The sequence below is a fragment of the Saimiri boliviensis genome, chromosome 9 (assembly GCF_048565385.1).
Source record: "Saimiri boliviensis isolate mSaiBol1 chromosome 9, mSaiBol1.pri, whole genome shotgun sequence".
NCBI lineage: Eukaryota > Metazoa > Chordata > Mammalia > Primates > Cebidae > Saimiri > Saimiri boliviensis.
The window spans coordinates 57619137-57639043 of record NC_133457.1 but is presented as its reverse complement, the minus strand read 5'-3'; the positions used below and the strand labels follow the sequence as shown (position 1 = coordinate 57639043).

General features: G+C 39.4%; 1 protein-coding gene across 2 annotated transcripts in view; it reads right to left on the bottom strand.

Moving 5' to 3' along the window:
* The window catches only part of SLC9A9 (solute carrier family 9 member A9), a 565509-nt gene that overhangs the window by 108137 nt on the left and 437465 nt on the right, over positions 1-19907 (bottom strand). For both annotated transcript variants that reach the window (XM_074405917.1, XM_074405918.1), the window contains exon 13: positions 15643-15697. In XM_074405917.1, the coding sequence (XP_074262018.1) occupies positions 15643-15697 (55 nt within the window). The remainder of the gene's footprint in view (positions 1-15642; positions 15698-19907) is intronic.

The window sequence follows — 19907 nt, the reverse complement described above, 5'->3', positions numbered from 1 at the left end:
AATCATGGTCCCAAGCTACTGAATGCCCATTAACTTCCAGGAAGCATGCTAGTCACATTATCCAGTCATTAATTTTTTCAGTCATTATTTTTCAATTCTCACAATAATCTATCAAGGTAGGTTGCATCGTACCTATTTTGCACAAAGGGAGTTTAGCGAGTCCTAGAGAAGGAAAGAAATGAGTTCAAAGTCATACAACTAGAAGGTAACAACTGAAATTTAGTCTAGGACTGCTGGACTCCAAAGAGAATGTTTTTCTGCCTGTATTTCATTCAGTCTTTAATTCAAAAGAACAGATTCTACTAGCAGGCTATGTAACTTCATTGGGCTGCAGTCTCCTTATTTGTAAAATGAATTTAAGAAATTGGACCGACTGGTCTCTTAGGTCTTGATCGTATGGAAAATACTTTTTATTAAAGACAATAGTAATAGCTATACTTCTTGAACACTTACCAAGTGCCAGATACCATTCTAAGTACTTTCATATATTAACGCTTCAGATTCTTATAATTATTTGAATGTGGTCTATTATTATTCCCATTTTACGGATGAGGAAATCGATGTAACTAACTGGGATACATATAGGTTTCCAAGAACACTGTGGTCCCTACTCAGGCAAGATTCCTGTCATCTAGTTGGGGCCCCAGGATACAAGTGGAGAGCAAACTAGTGCAAAAGGGGAGGTCGGAACAATGGCATGCTCCTCCTGCAGGCTGAGATACAGCAGGTATAGGTACTCCGAAACATAACGAAAATGCACAGCTCCCTCAGCTGGGCGAACTGCCAAGGGCTTTGACAGTGTCCTCATAGAAACTTAACATCAGCGTTAGGAATTTCTTTAGACTTCTGGATACTGGTTTCAAGGGTTTCCCAAGGTCTTAGAAATCCTCTTTTTTTTCCCCTCCTTTTCCTCTCCTTCTTATTTCCCGGGGGGAATATATCAGAACTCATAAGCTCTTCTGAAAGAGCTTATACTCTATTTTTGGCAAAACTTCCAGGTATATTTATGGTCAGCTAATAGGAGGAACATACATTAGGTAGTATTTTAGAAAAATATTAACACATATAATCTCTTTAAGAAAAACCTTCATTTGTTACAAAAAATTAGCTGGGCATGGTGGCGTGTGCCTGTAATCCCAGCTACTCGAGAGGCTGAGGCAGGAGAATTGCCTGAACCCAGGAGGCGGAGGTTGCGGTGAGCCGAGATCGCGCCATTGCACTCCAGCCTGGGTAACAAGAGTGAAACTCCATCTCAAAAAAAAAAAAAAAAAAAAAAAAAGAAAAACCTTCATTTGTGAGGAATAAACTTGGTTCTAATTAGAATAAAGCATCTGTGAAATCTGTGAAATCTGTTTTCCTAGGTGGGGAAAACACCACTGATGACCCAGCATTGACATTTATACTGATCCTAGATAAAATGTTCAGAATATGTCTTAAATATCTGTTGGCCCAGTTCTGGATCCATTTGTTTATTTCTCTGAAGTTATTGATGAGTTCATAACTTGGTTATGAAAGGCCATCAATAAATGAGTAGAAATAAATGAGTTCGTCTAGTGTGTGCTCTGCTTGTGCACTGGAGTTGAAGATGAATGTGCTAAGGGAAGGCTGGCCTTTGAAATCACCCTGGAACAGGGAAGGTATCTGATGAGGCAGCACAGAGATCCAGCCCATGGGAGGGTCCAGATGGGCAGCGGACAGCAGGCAGCATCAATCTATCTGGATTGTTCTGAAGTAGAGATCAGCTCACACCTCAAGGACAATAGATGTGAGCAGTCCTCACAAGTCTAATCTGGAACTTGATGGCATTTTTCTTATCGTTAGCAATACTTCTTCTCTTTCGAGGGTCTTTATTCCAGAGGGGACGTGGTATGCATGTTAGAACAAGCATAGGTCCCAGAAACTGAAGACCAAGATTCGAGTTTAGTAATAACACTTTAGTAATAATACTATTGCTAATAACGCCAACTCTGAGCCTCATGTTTCACAGCTGTAAATGGGAGCTGGTGAGTAAAGCATGTTGAATCTCAATGTTGATTTGACTAGATACTCTAAGAAGCAGAATGCTTGGTACATGGGGATTTTCTGGCTCTTTTCTTAACCTCCTTTTTTAATGGGAAAGTTGGAAAAATGACTGGGACATTTGATACCTTTCTTTTTCTCTTAAAAAAGGCAATAGACCAGAGGTGGAGAAGTGACTGAGAATAGCAGGCAGTGGGCACTTTTCTTTTAGGTGATCCCCTAATACTTAACACTCACTAGAGAGGAAGCACCAAAACATTATTAGGGTACTCTGTTCTGTGCTTATTTGAACCCCTGAGAGAAAACAAAAGGTCCTGCCAAGAAGTGAAACACAGACACCGAAGCAAGAAGGGATTGTTTATTGTATTAACTTTGATGAAAAAGAACTAGGCAAATGTAAATACATTCCTCTGTCAATATTCAAATATGAAGACTTTGCTAAGTGAACTCAAGGAACTCTGCTTTGGAATCATCATGTGGGATTGCTCCTCATTTCAGGGGGTTTCAGTGGATTAAGTGAGAGGAGGAAGATTTTCCTTCCTATTTCTCAAAATTTCATATTCAGTATTAATGTCAGTAGAAGTTGCACCAAATGGTAACAAAGACAAATAATTATCATAAGAAATCTGCAGAGCTCTTTATGGGCTCCAAAACACTTTTTAAGTAGTGCCTGTGAATGGAAAGTACTTTTACCCTACCATCTCCTTCCAACTTGGAGTATATGTAACAATTTCAAATGCATCACCTTGATTTTCTAACTACCAAGAAGAGGATCAGATTTCATGCCTCTAAAGAGAACGATTTCTGGATTCTGAAGAGGGAAGATAGTATATAATCAAGGGGCAAATAGAAATATTTTTTCAAATTTACATTTTAAAAGATAAATTATTAATTCCTAGCCTCTAGATAAAAAGCACTTTATATAAATATTCCCAACTTCCCAATGCCCAGATAAATTCATAAATGTTTCCAGGAAGATACAGTCAGAAAATACATGCCTAGAGAAAAAAACTGAAAGAGACAACTAGCCACGAATGGATAAAACTGTTAAGATGACACAGAGATCTCACAGACAGACTACCAGATGGGCTTGGCTTATGCTTTAGCTACAAAGAAAGGGCCTGGTCCAGGTAACTTTGTCTGTGTAGAAGATCCAAGTTAATCCAGAGGAAAATAAATTCTTTGGTTCAGGAAAATATAATATGATATTGTGGTGGTCTTAAAGTGTATATCTACACATTCTTTGACACTTTTTCCTTTAAAACATGGAACTTACCTAGAAGTAAAAAGTATAATTATGGTTACCAGAGGCTGGGAAGGGTAGTTGGGAGGGGAGGAAAGAGAGAGGTTAATAGGTACAAAATTACAGCTAGATAGGAAGAGTAAGTTCTAGTGTTCTGCAGCACCGTGGGATGAATATAGTTAATAATTCACTGCGTATTTTTGAATATCTAGAAGGGAGGATTTTAAATGTTCCTAACACAAAGAAATGAGAAATGTTTGAGGTAATGGCTATGCTAATTACCTTGACTTGATCTTTAAACATTGTATGCATGTATCAAAATATCACTCTGTACCCTATAAGTATGTACAGTTATTACATGCCAATGAATTTTTTTTTCTATTTTTATTGCATTTTAGGTTTGGGGATACATGTGAAGAACATGCAAGATGGTTGCATAGGTACACACATGGCAGTGTGATTTGCTGCCTTCCTCCCCTTCACCTATATCTGGCATTTCTCCCCATGCTATCTCTCCCCACCTCCCCACCCACCGCTGTCCCTCCCCTATTTCCCCCCGACAGACCCCAGTGTGTGATGCTCCCCACCCTGTGTCCATGTGCCAATTAAACATTTTAAAATAAATAAAACATCTTGGAAGGTTTAAAAAAAAAAAAAAAAAGATGGGCCCTAATTTCTCTTCCTGTTGGGTAGGGGTCATACTTAATGACTCATTTTTAATGAATAGAGTATAGCAGAAATGATGTGTCATATCCAAGATTAGGTCATAAAAGGCATTGTGGCTTTCTTCTGTGCTGTCTCTTTCGGATCACGTGCTCTGAGAAAAGTTGGCTGCCCTGTTGTTAGGAAACTCAAGCAGCTCTGTGGAGAGATCCATGTGGAAAGGAACTCAGTATGCTTGCCAATGTCCAGTAAGGAACAGAGGGCTTCTGCCAACATGGAGGTGGATCCTCCAGGCCAAGTCTAGCCTTCAGATGATTGTAACTTTAGCTGACATCTTGACTGCAACTTCATGAAAGACCTTGCATCAGAAACACTCAGCTAAGTTGCGTTCCAATTCCTGATCCATAGAAACTTTGAGTTAATAAATGTGGGTTGTTTCAAGGCTATATTTTAAGATTCTTTTTTATGTAGCAATAGAAAATTAATACAATGATATACTGGAATAATAAATTCTAGACATGAAAGGTTTTGAAGTTGGAATTGGAGATAATAAAATGTTGAGGCCTACATTTGCATAGCTCTTTACAGTTTATGAAGTATTTTCACAAAAGTAGCATTTGTGGTATAGAAGACATATGTTCCCTCTTAAAAGTATATCAAAAACTATCCTGGGTCCAATATACTCATCTTACAGACTGAAGATTAAATACAAAGACAAAAAATGATGAACCAACTTACAGAGAGGAGGAAGTTCACAGCATCTCACAGTACCACTTCAGGGTATTCTTAATGAATGCCTGATACATATCATAATTCAGTTGGTGTGATAACTCTTTTATATACATGAACATAAGCATATGCATGCATGCATGCACATGTGCACACAGGCACACAAATACGCACACAAACACAAACAAATAATTTTCCCTGGAACAAGATCCTGGTTCATGCAATTAACAGGACCCAGAGCCACTACTGCTGTAGCAAAGATAAAAGTCTCACATTTAGATTTGTGATTCCATTATTTAGTATTTTGTATGTATCTAAAAAACAAGCAAAACCATGCATCTCCCTACAAAACCACTTCAACACCACTTTCACAACGGCTAGCTGCGATAGAATAACTGGATCATAAACATATGATGGGATTCAGGCATTGAATAATTGGCAGCAAAGGATTGTGATCCTTGAAAGAAGGGAACAAATGAGATGAGCCCTCTATTTTCCTTGACTTCTGCCCGTAAGTCCTTCGCAACTGAAGTGTAAGGAGATAAGGGTCCAAGCAGGGTACAACAGTCTCCCTGAGTTGAAGACCTAGAGATGGGAGTTTGCGTATCGCTGGAGTAGCTGTGTATAGAGATGAGGAAACTGCACAGAAAGGACACCCAGAATTCTGTGGAGATGTTTCCCTTAGGTCCTTGATTGAGCAATGACCTGTGCAGACACAGATTGAGAGGAGCTTTGCAGGGAGAAACTCTATGAAACTGAGAAATAAATGGAGAGATTAAGATCACCCAGTGCTAGGAAACACTGCAGTTCGGTCCAGCTAAAGCCAAAAGTCAGCTGTTCTGTTGAGATCTCAGAAAAAACATGCTTTATAAGTAAGGACAATGTTCTAGAATAATGACCATGCCCTAAAACTGAGGATGAAATGAAAATGTATCAAGGAAGGCAAACATAAAACTAAGGCTTACAAGATTTAAACTGCTTGACCGAATTAAATTCAGCAACCTTTATAGAATACTCCACACTCCATTCAATGTAACATTCATAATGCCTAGCATATCATAGACACTGCCAGACATGGGAGGAAGCAGGAAAGCATGACCTGCAGCCAGAGGAAAGGTAACCTACAGAAACAGGACTTGAAATGACTCAGATGGCGGAATTAACAGGCAATGGAATTAAAACACTCCAAAAATATGCTAGGGAATTTAAAGACACAGAGACAATGAACACACAAGTGAAGGTTTCAGAGAATGTAAATTGTAATAAAAGAATAAAATGGAAATTCTAGAACCAGGCAACAGAAAGAAATAAAGCGCATCCAAATTGGAAAAGGAGTCGTCAAGCTGTCAATATTCACTGATGATATGACTGTGCACCTAGAAAACCCTAAAGATTCCTCCAAAAGACAATTAGATTTGATAAAGTAATTCAATAAAGTCTCAGGTTACAAAATCAATGTACACAAATTAGTAGCCCTGCTATACACCAACAGCAACCAAGCTGAGAGTCAAATCAATAACTCAATCCCTTTTATAACAGCTTCAAAGAAAGATAAAAGACCTAGGAATATACTTAACCAAGGAGGTGAAAGATCTCTACAAGTAGAACTACAAAACACTGCTGAAAGAACTCATAGATCCAAACAAATGGAAACACATCCCACGGTCATGGCTTAGAAGAATCAATATAATAAAAGTGACCATATTGCCTAAGGTAGTCTACAGATTCAATCTAGTTCCTATCAAAATAACTATCATTTTACATAGAATTAGAAAAAACAATTCTAAAATTCATATGGAATCAAAAGAGCCTGAATAGTCAAAGCAATCCCAAGCAAAAAGAACAAATCTGGAGGTATCACATTACTGGACTTCGAAATTATACAACAAGGCTATAATTACCAAAATAGCATGGTACTGGCATAAAAGTAGACACATAGACCAATGGAACTGATCTAAATGGTGCTGGGAAAACTGGATAGCCAAATGTAGAAGAATGAAAGCGAATCTCTCTCTCATCTTATGAAAACTAAGATGGATTAAAGACATAAATCTAAGACCTGAAACCATAAAAAACTCCAGAAGATAACCTAGACAAAACTCTTCTGGACACCGACCTAGGCAAAGAATCATGACTAAGACCCCAAAAGCAAATGCAACTAAAACAAAAATAAATAAATGGGACATAATTAACCTAAAAAGCTTCTGTGTAGCAAAAAAAAAAAAAAAAAAAAAAAAAAAAAAAAAAAAAAAGAAAGAAAGAAACAAAGAAAAAAAAAATCAACAGAGCAAACTACAGAATGGGATAAAATATTTGCAAACTATGCATCTGACAAGAAACTAGTAACCAGAATCTATAAGGAACTCAAGCAGATCAAGAAAAATAATAATCCCATCAAAAGGTGAGAAAATGACAGTAATAGACATTTCTCAAAAGAAGAAATACGAATGGCAAAAATATGAAAAAATGCTCAACATCACTATTCATCAGGGAAATGGAAATTAAAGCCACAATAAAATACTACTTTACTCCTTCAAGAATGGACATTATCATAAAGTCAAAAAACAATAGTTGTTGGCATGAATGTGATAGAAAGGAAATGCTTGTACACTACTGATGGGAATGTAAATTAGTACATCTCTAGGGAAAACAGTATGGAGGTTCCTTAAAGAACTAAAGGTAGGTTTTTCATTTGACTCAGCAATCCCACTGCTGGGTATCTACTCACAGGAACATAAGTCAATATATCTAAAAGACATCTGCACGTGTATATTTATTGCAGTACAGTTCACAACTGTGAAGATATGGCACCAACCTCAGTGCCCACTGGCCAATGAGTGGCTAAAGGAAATGGAGTATATATACACCACCGAACATGTCCCAGCCATAAAAAAGAATGAAATAATGTCTTTTGAAGCAACTCGGATGGAGTGAGAGGCCATTATTCTAAATGAATTAACTCAGGAATGGAAAACCAAGTAACTGTTGTTCTTACTTACACACGTGAGCTAAGCTATGGGTATGTAAAGACATACAGAGTGATATAACAAAACTGAGAGACTTAGAAGAGGGAGGTTGGGAGGAGGTAAGGATTAAACTACACATTTGGTACCATGTACACTACTCCAGTGATGGGTACACTAAAATCTCAGACTTCACCGCTATATAATTCATCCACATAACCCAAAACCATTGTACCCCCAAAGCCACTGAAGTAGTGTAAAAAAAAAAAAAAGCAATTAAAAATTTCTAGAATCAAAAAGTACTATATTTGGAATTAAAAATGTACTAAATTGGCTTAAGGGCAGATTGGATACTAAGTGAATCCGAATTAGGATAAATTCGAAGAAAATGAGGCACATAAGAGACAAACTTCTAAATACTAGAGATAAAGAGAGAAATCTTAAAAGTGACCAGGGAAAGACAGAGCATATTATGTTCCTGGAAATTAAAAAAAAAAATCAACTAACTTTTCATCAGAAAAAATAGAGGCCAGAACACTACAGAATGAGATTTTCAAACTGTTGAAAGAAGATAACCATCAAACCGGAATTTTACATCCAGTGAAAAGCATATGAAGCACTACTTAACAGATAAACTGGAAATCCCTAACTGGAGGTTTTATTTTAAATTTTTAAATTATTTTTTAAAACAATGTTTGTGGATACATAGTAGGTATATATATATTTACGGGCTACATGCGATGTTTTGATACAGGGATGCAACATGAAATAAGCACATTATGGAGAATGGATTATTCATCTTCTCACATTTATCCTTCGAACTGCATACAATCCAGCTACATTTTTTAATTTTAAAATATACAATTACTGACTATAGTCGCTTTATTTTACCATCAAATAGGTCTTATTCATCTTTTCTATTTTTTTGTACCCATTTACCACCCCTACCTTTCCCACTCCCCCAAATCACTACTACTCTTCCTAGACTCTTGTAACCATCTTACTCTCTATATCCATGAGTTCAATTGTTCAATGGGAGGATTTATCAGTAACTGATAAAGTAAGTAGACCAAAAAAAAAAAATCAACTTGACATGATTTACACTTACTGAGCAATGCTACCAGATTCTGCAATTGTTTGGCATAGTATTGAAACAGTTGCAAAAATACACGTTCAAGTACACATGGAATACGCACCAAGACATATCAGTTGGAACCATAAAATAAGCATCAGTACATTTCAAAAGTCTGAAATTGTACAGATTACTGTAAGGTCCAAACTGTTTACGTTGGCCCACGTGACCTATACGGCAGACTAACTGCAACAGTGGTGCCATTTTATTCATCCCTGTATCTATGGCCTTTTGCATGTCAATTTGCAGTTCTTTTGACCAAAGAGGAGTTATTTACTTATACACCTGTTTTTTAGGATGGATTTGTAACTTCTTCTGGTCAACAGAATGCAGCAGCAGTGCCAACGGATCACTTCTGATGCTAGGCCTCAAGAGACTTTGCCCGTTTTTATTACATTCTTGTCCTCTGCCATGGCCAGGAGAAAGACATACTCAGGGTAGCCCACTGGTTCCAGATGAGATGAGAATCACGTGGTACACAGCGGAGGCACCTGTCATCCCTATTAAGGTTATCCTAGATCAGCCAACAGCTATCCAACCCCAGCAACCCCAGACATGTGAGCAAGCCTAGCTAAGATCAGCAGTTAACCAGCAACTTGTAGCTGACCCTAGACATATGAACAACTCCACTGTAGAACAGCTGAACCCCACAGACTTGTGGGATGAAAGTATTTATTGTTCATGCCCGAGATTTTGTTTGTTATGCAGCATTATGTGGCAATAGATAACTGATCCTGCCTATATCTCTGACTGACTCACAGCTTATAATACTCTTGGTGGCTCACTGCAGCTATACTTGTACCTTTGCTATTTCTCTAACAGGTAGGCATATTCCTGCCTCAGGACCTTTGTCTTGTCTGGAATGTTCTTCCTTTAGACAGTGGCATGAATAAGAGCTAAAGACTGCTTGGCTAAGAGCTAAAGACTGTTGGGAGGAAGTAACAAACTGAATGATGTGGGTTGGCCCTCTCCTCCTGGGACACAGTAGATCATGCTGGACTGTGAGTGAAGGACGATACACATCACAGCAGGAAAAGACTTCCTAGACAATGCACGCATACTCTCAGCTTACTGGGTTTGGGTGAAGGGAAGGATTCTGAGGATGAGAAATATGCTTGACACTCTCGATAGGGTTGGCCAGGAATTAATGGGGAAAGGATTGCTCAAATGCTGACTGACAGGCTATCTTACTGGGAAGAAATAACATGTTTATAGATTGGATGTGGCACAATGGTGAGAATGAAACGGCTCTGGCCTTTAGCTCTGGTTCAACCCATCACTGATTTGTTGTCTTAGGAATATTATTTTTAATTATTTGAACTCCACTTTCAGCATTTGTAAAATGGGAGTGATATAGGTATCTTGACTGGTCAAGGTAAAGATTAAAGATGATTATGTATATACACATATATGTATATAATTATTAATCACTTAATATATAAAAAGTGCTCATTAAAGTACAGCTGACACCTTTCACTTCTTCCTCATTATCATTCCTACTTTCTAAACAATGTACTTGTGGGAACTACCGGTAAGATAAAAATATAGAATTTAATCCTGTGCAGTAAAAAGTTAGTAGGGAGAGGACATACTTTTGAATCTATAAGCCATAAGTTAAGTATAACCAAAATAAATTCAATGTTGGCCAAAGAAAAACCCAATATATTTTCTCTGAAATGTTTATTTTTCTCAAACTACCGTTAGTTACAATGACATTGCAATGACATCACATTACAAAAACTCTCACCTGGGTCACATCAAATTTTGAGACTCATATTCTATTTCTGAAATATTTGTAGGGATGCATTTTGAAATTTACATTCTGTGAGACCAACTCCAACAGTATAAGAGCAATGAATGAATAAAGTATGGAAAAGTGTTGATAATTGTTAATTTTGGGGGATGAGTATGTTGAGCTTCATTATTCTCTTCTCTTTGTGTTTATTAGGAACATTTGAAAGTATTCACAAAGAAAAATTTTTGTTTAATGACCCTGATGATCCCACTATCTGCTAAATTAATCTCTTCCCTTCTTGAACCTACTTGTATTTCCAACTCTTGCAACTCTGGATGACCCCGAATAAGAACTATCAATTGTGCAGAAAAACAAATATTTTTATTATTCACCCCTCGTCTTTTCCAGGCTTCAAAGGTATTTCAGGTTATGGTTTACTGGGAGTTAGCAAACAAGTCTTCATTCACTTTACACCTTTCATATTTTTAAAGATACTTTGTTGTGTCCCTTCTTAGTTCTAGTCTTTCTGATGGAAAAATCCGAATCCTTTTATTCCCCATTGCTCTGGCAGCAGGTCCCTCTATCAGTTATTAAAGCTGCCCTTCTCCAGACCTTTCTCAGCTCTGCTGACTTTCATGTGCTGCAGTGACCAGAACTGATCCACCCAGGTTACACACAAGAATAAAGGACAACCCAAACCAGAATTTCAATGAAGGGACTATCAGAAACAAAAGAAAATTGCAAGGTAACATTGAGAAACCTTGAAGACACAAGCATAGTGTGTTAGAAAACGAAATTGTATGATAGAAGATGAAAATTATTCTCATTATAACAGCTGGCAGGGTAAAATGGGGAGAATTTTTTTTTTTTTTTAACGAGCTAATTCTATGACTTCCAGGCTTCAAGCCAAACCATCAAGGGTGTCTATCACATTAGAAAAAAATTCAAACCTAACACCACGGCCAATGATCTGGCCCCTGCCCCTGTCTCTTTCTCCCACTTTCTCTCCATCTGCTCCCACCTTGCTTACTCAGCTTTAGCCACGCTGGCCCTCCTGCTGCTTCTGTGCACACCATAAGCCATTGTGAATCTGGGGCAGCTCCATACTTGCTGCAACCTCTGCCAGACCACCTCTACTCAATCCCTTCTCACATGGATTGTTTCCTTCAGACATCATCTGGCCTCTGATCAAATGCCACTTTCGCAGAGAAGCTTGCCCTGACCAAGCAGCCTCCTGCCTTGTACTCTATTCTCTGACCTGCTTTACTGCAAAAATGCTTTGAACATACAGCATGTAGTTTACCTTTCTCTTCTCAGTGTCCTCCATAGAGTATATACTCTGGGAGGAAAACAGCTTTTAATTGGTAATTCCTAACTCTTCCTCAAATCTAGGTTAGTGCCACAGGAATGGGTAGCAATAATTACTTGCACAAATAAATGAATGGATACATGCATGCCTACCAGTTAAGAATGCAAGCTCTGGAACCAAAGTGTTTGGGTTCAAATTCCACCCCTACCTTCCGTATGTTTTGGGTCAAGTTATTTACTGTCTCCGTATACACTTTCTTTATTTATAAAATACAGATAATAATAGTAATTACTCAGGGTTATCTTGGAAATTAAGTGAGGGAATACATATAAGGTGCTTAGAGCAGTGTTAAGAATAATAGCTAGTGCCCAGCAAATACAGGAATGAATACAACTGCACGGCAAAGGGAAAAAAGAGAAGAATACTGACAGCCTTCCTTGAGTAGCACGAGTTAAAAGACTGAAGGCAAGTGTGGTGTGCCAGTGACTCTCACCTACTCTGGAAAGGTGTGCTTTCAAGTTCAAGGAATCATTTACAAGGGACACTTCCTTTTGTGTGGGAGGGTATCTGAGGGTTTTGTTTTTCGCATTTAAGAGACATAAAATTCACAACTGCAGTATCCTCCAGTTCTCAAATTAGCATGTTTGCATGATGTATGCATTCAGAGTATAATATCTACATACGAACATGCTCTCTAAAGCTTTTTTGCCTGGTGCAAATAGTTGTGTAACACTAGTCACATCCTAAAGGTATTATATGGCAAAAAGGAACGTTGTGACATTACTAGTTAGCCACAGCTACAAGTTCATATTCCCAAAAGTGATTTCACTTTCCACAACAGAGAAGAAAAAATTTAAACACACACACACACACATACACACACGAGTTTATTCTTGATTTTGAGAGTGTATAACCAGTAACAGCCATAACTACCTGCAAAATTTTTAGCTTTTGGTAAGTAAGAATAGGATCTTTTGTTTCCGTGTTATGGTTGCCTGTTACAAAGATTAACCTATTTGTTAATGCAAACCCAGTTTAATAAATGCAAATCAAGGGGAAACATACAATCCACCTAAGAATTGGGGTTATGTTCTAAGATCCAACAGAACAAGAGACGCTGATAGTAAGTCAAGTGTTACCAGGTAAAATGAGAGCAGAGAGGTTCTTGACAATTTGGAAAGTACTAGAAAATGGTGCAGGTGGAGGTGCAGCTGTGCGGACGCTTTAGAGCCCACTGTTTCCTGTACTTGATACTGAAGATAAGAATCATCCCAATGTGTGGAGAAAACCTCTTTCTGAAATGTAACTGCTTTGGTAATCAAACATCATCATGAATAAAAACACTTACAGGACACTTCTTAAAAGCAAAATCATTTGCAGGCAGCAGCAGTTCAGGAGGAACCATGTCTGTGATAATGCTACTTCCTTAACGTTTAGATAGCGCTTTATGTGTCCTCTACAGCAGGCCCCAAGTGAGAAATTACTTTAAAAACATAGTCATGTTTTGTATCACTTAAGGAGAGGGTATGATTTTTTTTCCTTCTAAGGATATAAATTTAATATATTACTAATTATTTTTTTCCCCTGTGGCTATCAGAAAGCTTGCTTATGGTTTGACTACAGCAAGTATATAAGATCTTATGATCTGCTTATTCATATTTTTACCTCTCTGGTTTTGACTGTCTGCTCTTATTAATATTTTGTACCGAATTTTAAAATTCTATAAAAATATTTTATTATGATTTTATTATACGTGCTGGTTTAAGCTGTCTCCAATCTTTCATAAAATGAGATGGGTTTAGCTTAATTAAGTTGGGTCATTTTCACAGACCTAATTTCCCTTGATTGTCATAACAGCCTGAAGAGGTAGACGTTATCAGCATTTACATTTTATAGAGAGGGAAACTGACCCCTGAAGGTGTAAACGCCTTGCCCAAGCCCCAAATATCACAGAATTTTCACTGTTCTATGTTATGCTATCCTATTTCTCTAATAAAAAAATGACTTTTATTGGTGTAATATCTTCAGGTAAGAGTTCTAACTCAATTAACAATGAACTTTCTTTTAAAGGGTCACATGAATGAGACAAAATACATTTAAATTATAAAAGGAAGGATTTAGGCTAGTTGGAAATTTTACCAATAAATGTATATTATTGAAGAATATTAGGCAGTTAGAAAAAGAGAATTTTCTTTGATGAATTTTATAATTCTGTCTTTTTTTCTTCTAAAGAAAAAGGTATACAAGAAGGACAAAATTTAGATGAAAGTTTTGCTTGGAGGTAAGAGAATGAATTATTTGACCTACACAAGATGAAAATGCTTTTTAAAAATCAACCACTACCAAACATTGCTGACTTTTCATTATAGCCCACCAGTGTAAGGGGATGGGCTTTGATCTCCTTTCTAAGGTCACCAGGCTGGCTCTAATCCCAGCACTCTGGGCATGCCTGCTGTGCTCAGTCCTGCAGTTAGGTGTGTTTCCGGGGCAATGGAGTCTGTGGAAACTGCCTGGCTCTGGAATATATGTGACAAAAAAACCTCAAAGTACATGAGAGCCAGGATCATCACCAACTTAATTTCCTGGCCTTTTCCTCAGAGCACAGGCTTCTTTCTTTTTCACATCTGTGTGTGCCAGGAAAACAGTATCTTGCTCAGGAAAAGTCACCAGCTGTGCCTCATTGATGGCATTATAGGAAAAATAAACATGAAATAAAAGAGAGAGGGATTCCTTTTGAATGTAAATATGCTCATAACAATTCATTAAGCAATATCACTTATTTATGATATTTTCCTATTATGTCTACGTTCACCTACTTCTAATTTCAGTGAAAGGTATAAAGTTTTCTTATATTTGCTTATTTAAGTACTGAGTTTAAAATGGCCAGTGCAAAACTGACAATGACAGATTCTACTTTGACATTAGCTTCAAATTCACTTTGGAGAAGTATTTCCGCTACTTGAGGTGATGTGGTTTGCTTGTGTCCCCACCCAAATCTCATCTTGAATTGTAACTCCCACAGTTCCCATGTGTTGTGGAAGGAACTTGGTGGGAAGTGATTGAATTATGGGGGTGGGTTTTTTCTGTGCTCTTTTCATGATAGTGAGTGGTGTCATGAGATCTGATGGTTTTAAAAACAGGAGTTTCTCTGCACAAGCTCTCTCTTTGCCTGAGAAATGCCCATAAGATGTGACTTGCTCCTCCTTGCCTTCTGCCACGATTGTGAGGCCTCTCCAGCCATGTGGACTGTCCATTAAATCCCTTTCTTGTATAAATTACCCAGTCTTGGGTACGTCTTTATCAGCATCGTGAAAATGAGCTAATGCATGAGGGAAGAGCTCATTGTTGTAAACAATTACCCCAAAGAATTTTCAGGTATCTGTAGATAATTTTGCTCAGTTAAATCAGGAATGGATCACCTAGACAGTTTCTGTCCTCAGACTTGATAAATGAGAAGCTATCCAGGAGAAATAAGTCAATTTGTTGTTTGTGCAACATGCATTGGCATGCTTTGTGTAAATTTCACTGTCAGCTAGCTAGCAAGTTGCTTGGTAGGGGTTTGAACTATGGAGTGCCTCATTCCAAGAGCGATCATGGTCTTCCTTGTACTTTGTAAAGTTTCCAGGCTTCCTGCTGCCATAGAGAGGCTTGCAAGTATGTGCTAGTTCTAAGCATTCATATGCCAAAAGTTATCAACGTCCTGAATTCCCATGTATTTTATATTGTAATCTCATTTGTTTTATCAGCAGAGGAAGCTCCATTTGGAATGAGCCCCTTGGCCATGTGCTGGACAAACACGGAACAGCCAATCCTATCTCTATATTCCATGCATTGGTTTCTTTGACTTACCTGGTGGTGTGGGGAGGGGTCCTCCTTTGGATTTTCATCCAGGTCCACACCAACTCTGTTAAAGAAAAACAAAAACTGGTCAGTGCCCTGCTGCAGAAGGCATGTGACAGCCCTGTGTGTCAGATGACCTAACCCAAACATAATGTGAATCTGAGGAAAGATTTGGCAGAAAACGATTCTACCTATTCTTGATTCAAAAGAGCCTCAGATTTATACCAAAATGAGAATTTAAACAGCTGGGCATCAGCATGTTGGAGAACTTAAGCATCAACAGCAGCTCTTCTCTACTTCTTTCCCAACAAGGTAAGTGTCCCTGAGAACCTGGGATAACAGCCACCAGCAAAAAGACCTGCATAGCCCCAACAACACACATTCTGGAGGGAAGCTGACCTGGTACCTCTGCAACCACCCATTGACCAAAATGCCCTGGGAATTTGTGTGCCCAGCCTGGAGCAGGGTTTCTTGAGGCAGAGAACACAGAATGTTTTTCTAGAGTCTGCCCAGAGGAAGGACTCAGACTGTGGGGCCTGAGGCGTAGACAATTTGGGGGCTCTCTCTTTAAGGAAAATAATGCAAAAATATAAATACAAAATTGGGAGTCAAAGTGACTCTTCAGAAGGATAAATTACAAACAAAAATACATATGTTTTTAAAGCTGGCAAATGCAATAGACATCTCAAAATCCAGAAAAAAATCCAAAATATTCCAATTCATTAGTTGCCTGACACACCACTAAAATAACTTTTTCTTCCAGAATTTTTGCCTACTGACTTTGCTACTCTCTTTACGATAATGATTTTTTATTAGAGAATAAAAAGATAAGGCAGTCTTTCCACTAGCAAGACTGATCAAAACTGTTGATAGTTGGAAGGCATTAAAGCATGCTTCCTTACACACAGACACGCTTGCAATGTGCCTCACTGCTACAGGGTAATGCCCTGCAAATGCAAGATTTCTGATAAATTTTATTTTATGCAATTCCCATAAGCAATGCGCAGTGTACTTATTAGTGTCCATGCTTTGTCATTGAATATATTCCTGAATTTCCTGAATTTTGACAAGGCATCATTGAACAGTGCATTTTACATATATCAGATTAGAAGAATTTTCAAGAGTCTCCAGTCTGGCTCAGGGCATTTCAAACCTTGTTTTTCCTCCACTAGCCACAGAGTTCTGATACCAGGCACCATAGGACACGTTTATATTTAATTCAGCCTCGTACATTATTTCTGTAAGCCATTCTTACTCTGGGGTGGACCACAGTGGCTTAGCCACACACAGAAGTGACTGCAGCCCACGTGAATGTGTTCCATTCAATCTAAACTAAATGCACTCTCAATTCAGCTTCCCCTTAGTTAGATCTCCCAAATGCCCACAGCTATTCCAATACCATCTGATCAGAGGAGAAGTACCAGGGAAAGAAATCTGTAGGGGAAAGAAACAGCAGTTGAACCCGTTGAAACAATGTTTTTTTTTTTTTTTTTAACAAATCTTACAAAAATATAAGACCATGGGAACACAGTGCTGGGGATCTTCCCAGGGCCTTGGAGGGCCAGACCAAGTGAGGGGCCCTGAAACTCAGACTTCCTCTGCTTCCAGAGAACATCCCTCTGCCTGCTTCATCTTGAGTTGCGCTGGGTGGGAGGGCTAGGGAGAGGTCTGGCCCAAGCTCCACCAGAGCCCTTCCTGTGAGTCCACATTTGCTAGACATTTAGGGACTTTTCTTCAACTCTTGTTCCTCATAAACACTTCTGTAATCATCTTCCAGACCTGCCGTCTGGGTGGGGGGAGCAAGGCCGTGTGAGAAGTCTCCAGTCAAGCAAATGCGTGCCTCTTTAAAAGGAGAGCAGTAACAGTAACGACCTGTCTGTTTAAAATAGCTCTGATTCTTCACAGATTAGTGTTTTCTGGGCATGAATCGCCTCCTCTCTCTAACCAAGGGAGGCAAATTAATAGCTATTTATTGTGTGCTGGATTTTTTGCCTTTAGGTCACTGCGAAGAGCTTCTGGAGGGGAGGAAGCTTTGATTCTTGGAGTAGAAAAACTAGCTATTTGACCTATTTTATCTGATAAGGAATAAGAAGGGAAAGGGGAGGAGAGAGAGAAAGGAAGTCAGGGAGGAGAAAGGAGGGGAGAAGGGATGAGGAGAGAATGGAAGTGTGGAGAGGGGGAGGGAGAGGAAGAGGAGGAGGGAGAGTGGGAGATGAGGAAGAGGAGGGAGGGAAGGCAGGTGGAAGGGAAAAGGGGGTGAGAGGGAGGTTGTGCAGAGAATGGAATGCGAGTTCAGGGGGGCCTCCCCAGGTGGGTCCAGCACAAACAGTGACTTGGAGTGGGGGTGGCCTGAGTCCGACAGTGGAACCCAGGTGTGGAGGCTCCCAGCTCCCTTCTTTCATGGGGCCAGGGCACTCTGATAGCTGTGTGGTGGATCTGAACCCTCCGGCAGTGGCTGGCTGCCCCCTTCGAGGAGGCTTCCCTGCTGGAGAAGCCCAGACCCCAGGGATGAAACTGCTGGGCACCCAGGTCAGCTGTGAAGTGAACTGAGGGTCCTGGGGCTCCCACCACGGTGTCTGCTTAGGCCCCTTTTCTAGGTCTCTGTCTAGAAACCTGGAGAGGACAGAAATAGAATTTTCTAAGAAGCTCAGTATTTGACGTTTGAGGCGGTACTGAGGTTTTTCACTAAAGTGGAAGCTTTGCTTTGCAGCAAGAATCACAGCAGACATTCCTAGGCAGCTAGATGGAGTGGAGGAGGTGGGTGAAGTTCTGCCATTTGATGCAGGACTTGGTGGAAAACATCTCAGAGGCGTGACTGGGAAGAAGACCACACCTCCTCCCACATCTCATTTCAGAGCAGGTCCAGAGCAGGACAAACGCTGCAAATGGCTCAAGGAAAGAGAACCTCACGTAAGGTGCTTCCCTCCTGGGGGAGCCAGGGTGAACGTGGTCCTTGCCCACACAGGGCATACGGTTTGGGGGGTTCAATGAGGATTAAATAAAAAATGCACCGCAGCTTAAGCGTCTTGAAGGAAAGGCACAGGAGAACAATGTCTTCTTTTGCTTGTGATATTAGCTACTTTTGATGAAAATCTTGCTAATATATGTTTCTTGGCTCCCTGCCTCTTTAAATAGGGTGTAAAGGGGATACTCTCATCTTAACTGGAGGACTCAGCATCGAAACTGGGCCCATAACGTCTAACACTTGCTACATTATAATGATTTCCGAGAGGTGTATGAACCTTTTTATGACCACATTAAATGGTCCCTGGCTACTGTCTTTTTTTTTTTTTGATTCTTGTATCTGCCAGTTAGATTGCCTTTATTTTTCCTGGCTGTGACAATATGTTGACATATTATTTCTATGACACCCATGCCTTTAATTTACTATGATACTAACCCTGATAGTCATATATATTTTTATTTTCATTTTATGTCTCTATCTTATATCTAACTAATCTATCTATTTAATTCAAATATTATAGAAGGGCTCACACGCAATTGTTCTTATCTCACCCTTGCACACCCTCAGACCAACTCCCATTGTGTTGGAGGGCAATTTTCTGCCTTTTCTCGATTGTGATATATAAGCTGACACAGACACGCATAGCACTTTCACACGGCATCCCAAGGGGTATGCAAACATGCCAACTACATCTGCATCTCTTACCCTCCTGCTCCAGAAGCAAGTCAGAATGTGAAACTGACACTATTTTAGGGCTAACCATGTACTCACTTGCTTTAAAAAATTTTCTAACAGCTCTTTTTTTTTTTTTTTTTTTTTTTTTTTGAGACGGAGTTTCGCTCTTGTTACCCAGGCTGGAGTGCAATGGCACGATCTTGGCTCACCGCAACCTCCGCCTCCTGGGCTCAGGCAATTCTCCTGCCTCAGCCTCCTGAGTAGCTTGGATTACAGGCATGTGCCACCATGCCCAGCTACTTTTTTGTATTTTTAGTAGAGACGGGGTTTCACCATGTTGACCAGGATGGTCTCGATCTCTCGACCTTGTGATCCACCCGCCTCGGCCTCCCAAAGTGCTGGGATTACAGGCTTGAGCCACCGCGCCCGGCCCCTCTAACAGCTCTTTTTAACGCACGAGCATCCACTCACTTTTACGCACAGAAGATCATTTATACACGACGAGTTTTTGAGAGATTATTAGAAGGAAGACATAATATCGCCCCGGTTTGTGGTATTACATGTATACAGCAGCCCGCCAGCTGAGATCACAGTATGAAGTCCAGCCTCCTTAGGTGACATCCAAGGGTCTTTA